General features: G+C 57.9%; 1 protein-coding gene across 1 annotated transcript in view; it reads right to left on the bottom strand.

Moving 5' to 3' along the window:
- SHOX (short stature homeobox) overlaps nucleotides 1-3,079 on the bottom strand; it is a 7,843-nt gene extending 4,764 nt beyond the window's left edge. The window contains exons 1-2 of the mRNA XM_042868256.1: nucleotides 2,806-3,079; nucleotides 306-514 (exon numbers count right to left, since the gene is read on the bottom strand). Of these exons, the coding sequence (XP_042724190.1) occupies nucleotides 306-514; nucleotides 2,806-3,079 (483 nt within the window). The remainder of the gene's footprint in view (nucleotides 1-305; nucleotides 515-2,805) is intronic.
- Between the last annotated feature and the right edge of the window lie 3,512 nt (nucleotides 3,080-6,591).

Here is a 6,591-nt window from a genome sequence, read left to right as displayed (position 1 = left end):
AATAATAATAATAATAATAATAATAATAATAATAATAATAATAATAAAACCAATCGCGCAGTTACTAGAGACACATCGTCACCACCACTCTCCCAGTCAATAATAATAATAATAATTGTTTTAAAAAATCATTAAATCGCGTTCCTAGGCAATGAAAGGAGCGAGTAGCTGCCCTCGGGCAGGGCAGGGTGTCAGGACGGTACAGCACTCGTCTCCTCCGCCTCCCGCTCGGGACGGAGCGGGCACCGCGCTGGGTACGCCGGCAGTGAGCAGTGACGCTTCCAGACATAGAGCCTTTCTCTTACCTGCACCCTAGCTTCAGACAGTCCCAGCCTCTGGCTTAGTTCCTCCCGCATGAAGGCATCCGGGTAGTGAGTCTCATCAAAAAGTCTTTCCAGCTCGTTCAGCTGCTCTAGTGTGAAATTGGTTCTGCTTCTCCTTTGTTTCAGCTTGGTCTGGCCGTCCTCGTCCTCCGACTTCACGTCCTCCCGTTTCTCCTTGCACTCGTAGATCCCTGCGGGAGGAGATAACAACGCTGAGCCCCTCGGCACCGATCCGCTCTCCTCCCTCCCTCCCCGATCCCCACCTGTGGGGACCCCGCCGGGCGCCGGCTGCCGAGAAGAGCTGGGCCGGGTCGGGCCGCGCCGTCGGGGCCGGGCCGGGGGCCGCTGGAGGACTGAACACGGCCGATTCCCGGCAGAAAACTGAAATATTCGCTTCTGTACATATACTTAAATTCCCTTTGCTTTCTTGAGGCCCTGCTATCTCGCAGCGGTGAAATGGGATTTCTGCTTTCCTCTTTACTCCCTAAGTAAACTGGGCTGTGTAAGCAGCTCCCCGCCGCTGTCACGGTGAAGCCACGGTGGAAATGTTCGCCTCGTAACGAAACTTTCCATGGGCTGACACCGGGACCGTCTCCCCTTTACCGCCTACCCCTCTCCCCTCTCCCCTCCACCTGGCACGGCGTGAGCAGAGGGCTCAGGGCTGGAAGTATCCCCAGATCCCCAAACATTCCCTCCTTATCCGCACAGGGGCTTTATTTCCTTCTTTCCTCCTTATTCTCCTCAGTGCCGGGAGGCCTGAAGCCCTTATAAACGGGACTAACGGGAAGGCAAGCGGTGCTGGGGGGGGGTGAGGGGGGCGGAGGTGATTGAGAAGCAGTGCCCGGGACCCCACTGCCCCGCGGGTTGTTCCAGGTCGGGACCGTTTTTCTTCTCCAAGTGTGTACATTTAATACATACACACAGAGAAATACACACATACATATGTACACAAATCCTTATACACTCACATACATATACATGTACATATCTACAAGCCCATACGATTAGAGCACAGCGAAATTCAGATGACCGACTGCACAGCGTCACTTCATTGACCTTCACAGACCGTCCTGAGCCGTGTCTGTGCTGAAGCAGAGCGGGCACAGGGCTGAGCGCTCTGCCTTCACTTCCGTCCGTCCGCGAACCCCTCGGGCTCCCCGCACAGCTCGGGGAAGGGTCCGGCCCGGAGATATCGGCTGCTCATGATGTATTTGAACCCCTGTTAGGAGCCGGGATAAGGACCCAGCAAATGCCGACAGCGAGAACGAGCCGCTCCCAAGAACTGTGTCTCCTTTCGGAGATACGGGTCTACAGCACATCCGCACTGGCTATAAAATATTAACAACACTGAAATCACACGCAGGAATCAGTTGAAATCCGACTGCAACCTGGCGTGAATTTAAACTGTCACAGGCACCTCCGTGCGCTCCAACTCCTCCCTTCCATCCCCACCCCCGGCCCCTCGCCATAGATGAGATTAGCCTAACACACAGCCAGGATTTCGATACACGAGGAAAAGGGGCAGTAGCAGGGAGATTTATTTTTTCACTCGTTCTCTTTTTTTTCTTTCTGTTTTTTATTTCCCCTTTTCTTTTTATTTTTTTTTCTCCTTTTTTATTTTTTCTCTTTCTCTCTTTTTTTTTAATTTATTTACTTGTTTGTTTGTTTGTTTACTAAGATTTTTTTTTCCCCCTGCCGTATCCCGGTCTCATTTCCCAGTCCTCTCCCGCACGGTAATTCCGCGGAGGGCTCCCTGTGCCGCGCAGCCCCGCTCCCGATCCCGGCAGCGCTTTCGCGGGGACCGGCTGTGGCCGAAATGGGGGACGTGGGGCTGAGCCCATTGCTTCCAAGGTGGGAAAGGGAAGGGTAGGAAACCAACGCTGGGCCTGCATATTAAACTGCCTTTCACCCCGTATTCTACTAAACGAGATCAAACAGAAGGAAGAGGCTGAGAGGCCTCTCGCTGTTCCCCACCTATAAACCGCTTTTGTTGCCCCTCTGCCGGCAGCTCCCGGGCGGGCCCACCTGTCCCACCACCCGGAGACACTTTCTCAACTTTCTAGCCTCCCTCCCCCTCCCCCCTCATTCCATTTTTAATTTTCTCCCTACAAGCGTGGCCATGATTCCAGCTCGGAAACCGCCTTTAATGTCAATTCCTTCCCGAAGCGCGGGACCGCCGCGTCCCCCCGGCCCGGCCCGGTTCAGATGATGAGCGGGGAGCATTCGGGATGCGGGGCTCTCCCCGCACCGCAGCGCACCGACTGCCCGGAAGCAGTGAACCCCGCGGACGCGCTTTGCCCGCTCCGAACCGCGCCGATGGGCGAAATGCCCCGTGCGAGGGATCGGGGGAGGCCCGAAGTTGCGGCTGTCTCCGCACGGTGCCGTGCGCGGTGCGCGGACGTACGCTGCGGTGCTCGGGGAGGGGGGGTCGGGCCCACCGAGCCGGGGCTCCGAGGGCCGGGACCGGGCGGGGAGCTCTTACCTTCCGCCGTCCTGCCCGCGGCAAACTCCTTCAGCTTGTCCTTGTCGCTTTCTACGTGGTCCTTGAAAAGGTGCACGGGGCAATGATTGCTGCCCTCGGTCATGTCCGGCAGCGCCGAATCGGAGTTCCCAAGCTCCCTGGAGCGAGCCAACCCACTCTCCAAAACTTCCCGGTACGTGATGGTCTCCTTCTTGTTGCCGCCGCCGCCGCCGCCGCCGCTCTCTTTGCTTTTCTGGTCGAAAGATTTGGATACAAAAGCCGTGAGTTCTTCCATGGCTGCCCGCGCTGCTATCCACACGGATCCCCCGGCCTCGGCCGCGATCCCCGCACGCAGCGTGCGGCGGAAGATGGGCTGTGCGGGGTGAGCTCACTCCCGCTGTTATTTATGCCTTTCAATTTGAGATCACACTATTTATACATGGCCACCTCCGCCCAGCCCCCCGCTCCCCGTCTGCAGCAATTACCGCCCGCTCCGTGGTCGCGGGCGGACTCCCAGCAGCGATCTCCCCCACCTCAGGCCAGCAATTGGCTTTCTTCTCGTTTCATCACCGCTTGGCATCTCCGCACCTTGATTTAGGGAGGCGAAAGGGAAAAAGAGGGAGAAAAGCGCGGGAGGGAGGGGGGGACGGAGAGAAACCCCCAACCCCCCCATCCGTCTGCGGGAAGGGGTAAGCGATCGCCCGTCTCCGAGCGGAACCGGACCGAGCCCGGCAGCGGCTGCACTCCCGCGGCCACGGGAGCGAGACGAACAGAAAAACATTGTTCAATAAAAAAAAAAGGTAACGAATAAAAAAGCTGCCGAGGTGCTTTTGTCGCGCTCTTTGGGAATGCCGCCGGATTCAGCGCAATTCAATGGTCAGCACCGCAACCGGCCGGGCACAACGCTGCCGTGAGCTGGGGGTGCGCGGGCCAAGAACGGTACGTGGGGTCGGGGGGAGCGAGAACGGAGGTGAGGGGCGGTGGGGGGAGGAACGGACACGGCGCGGTCCGTCGTGTGGTGTCAATGTCAGCGCGATGCGCGGAGGTGCCGCTGCGGGAAACGCGTGTGTGTGGCTGCGGAGCTGTCCTGCTGCGTGCGTGCGGGGCGGTGTGTTAGCACGGGAGTTCGTACACGGCAAATGGAGCGCGACATCGTCTGCCTCTCTCCTTTTTTTTTTTTTTTTCTTTCTCCCTTTCTTTTTTTTTTTTTTTTTTTTTTTTTTTCCCATTCTTTATATATATGTGCGTATATATATGTATATTTTAACGGCACCCACCCCGCCAGTTTTAAACACGGATCCGGCTCGCTTTCGGGATTCTGCCCTAGCTCCGTTCGGTGCCTACGGCCCCCTGCCCCGGGGCAGCCCCACGCCGCCGCCCCGCGCTGCCAAGTGTGGAGGTTCTGGCCCGAGCGCGGAGCCTCGGTCCTTTTTCGGGAAGAACGCTGGGAATGAGCGCAGCGTTAAAGCCCCACTGATACGCGTAATGAATCCGAAGGAACCCGCGGCAGCAGAGTTAACACCTCCGCGGGAGGAGGGGGGAAATAATCGAGGAAGCAATTAATAAAGGGCTTTAAAAAATCAATTTCCCCCTGCGCGAATTGGAAGTGATGATGGAGGGGACAGGGATGGATCGCTTGGGTGTCGGCAGCGCGAGTTGTTGTGCCTCTGTGTCTCGGCCGCGTCCTTCCCCCAGAGCCTGCGGAGGGGCCGCGGACGCCGAGCACCGTGACACGCGGAGCTGTCAGCGCGAACGCTCCGTACGCATCACACGGCCCTGCGTTAATAATACGGGCAAACAGGAGGGAGACGTGGGAGCAATGTCTTAAAGAAAAAAAAAAAAAAAAAGAAAAAAAAAAAAGAAAAAAAAGCGGATTCCTGAGCCGCACTCAGCCATGTGCCTGCGTCGGAGCTTATGCTTGTGCTCGGCGATGTTCATTGCACTTGGGCTGCCAGAGTTTGCCGTCCCCGGACCGCTATCCCAGTTCCCAGCCTCGCGCCCTTCTGCTACGCCTGTGGCTCGCGTCCTCGAGGACCAGGACAAACCCCCCCCCAACCCCCCCAAAAAAAACAGCTGCCAGAGGGAGGGAAGCCCCGTGGCACTCCCGTTTCTTCTGCCCCCCGGGGACAGCCGTTCCCCTTCCCCCTTCCTCCCCCCGGCCCCGGCAACGCGGAAAATGAACAGCCCGACCGCACCGACGGTTGCGAGGAGGCGGCCTGTTGGGGTGCACGGGCTTGAGGGCACCCGCCTCAGGGTCTTTCCCAATGCAAAAAGCGAAACAAAGCATCGGAAAGGGAAAGGAGGAAAAAAGTGGGGAGGGGGGGGGAGGAGGGAGGGAGGAAGAATAAAAAGAAGCTGTACAGATCGCAGCTCCTCCCCCCTGGGGACCCAGCCGACGGCCCACGCAAGGGGCGCGGGGGTTGCCGGACCCGTCCCGTAGCAGATAGGGAGCGTCCCCTCCCGCAGCGTGCGGGCAGCGAGGGCACGAAGAGGAGTGCTAATGAAGGTGAGGGTACTTTGGAGCCCGTCACAAACTTTGGCTGCGGATGCGAGGGGGAATGGCGCTCGGTGCCGCTCTGATAACGGACTGGGGAGGAGAGGTGGGCTGGGGGAGGAGGAAGCAAGGAGGCAGAGGGAGGGAGGGAGGGAGGGAGCTGCCGTCCAAAACCCGTTCCCTGCAGGCACGGAGCTCCTGGGACACTGTCGCAAAACTACTTCGCCTCCGCGGGGAAGACATCCCGGCACCCTACGGAGCACCCGGACCCCATCCTTCCCTCCCAGCACGGCCTCAAAGAGCTCCGCGCCACCAACTCCCACACTCCACCCCCTTTCAATCCTTCCCTGGAGCTCAGCGTTGATCCCTTCCCTCCCCCAATTTCCACCCCACTTTCTTTCCCCTTTCCCCATCCTCCTTCCTCCGGCTCCACGGGACTGAACACCCCTCAAAGCAACCCCCCTTCCCCCGCTGCCCATACCCCGAAAGCACCCCGAAAGCACCCTGATCCCCTCCCCGGGTGTTCTCAACCCGGCGCCTGCAGCGCTCGGGGCAGCATAAAGCGGCACTGTGCGCGCATCGCCCGGCGAGGAGCGGCCCCGCACCCCGTGCCACCGAAGGACGCTTATTTCGCCTAATATCCATATATTGGTGGGTTTTGTTCCCCATGCAAAGGGATCCCTTGACCGTGAGGGGCTTTCTCCGAGCGAAACGAGGGGGATCGTTCTGAATGAGCGTCAGCGTTTCCTCAGCTTTAAGCATTTCCAAAGCAAAGCATTGAATTTCATATTTCTAAGAGGAATTTACGTTTGTACATTGACTCACGGCGTGACGTAGAGAGGAGCCGATTCCCTCCCTCCCCAACTCTCATTCCCCCCCCCCCCCCCCCCCTCCCCCACCCCCCCCCCATTCAGCTGATTTCGGTCGGAATGGGGCAAATAAGCCAACAGCGAAATCCCCGCTCGGAACCGCGCGGTAAGGAGCGCTGCGCAGGGAGCGCCGCTCGGAACACAGAGCAGAGCCCTATCCTCCACCGCATCCCTCTGCCCCCCCTCCTCGCTCCCGTGATTAATTCCGGGGCTGTAATCATGGACAACGCACATCAAACCCTCCCGCCCGCTCTACGGACTCCCGCAGGTTTTTATTGGTTTACATGAAAGCGAGTAAACATCTTTCCGAGGCTGCCCTTTCAATCGGGCTCCATTTCCAGGGCGCATCATTGAGAGGACAATTTGTTTTAATAATAAGAATGGATGCGGCGTTAATGGGTTTCAATTTGTGTTTAGGAGAAAAAAAAAAAAAAAAAAAAAAAA

Source organism: Lagopus leucura, unplaced genomic scaffold (assembly GCF_019238085.1).
Source record: "Lagopus leucura isolate 7727_CA_CO unplaced genomic scaffold, USGS_WTPT01 Super-Scaffold_100001, whole genome shotgun sequence".
Lineage (NCBI taxonomy): Eukaryota > Metazoa > Chordata > Aves > Galliformes > Phasianidae > Lagopus > Lagopus leucura.
This window is presented reverse-complemented; position numbering and strand designations above follow the sequence as displayed.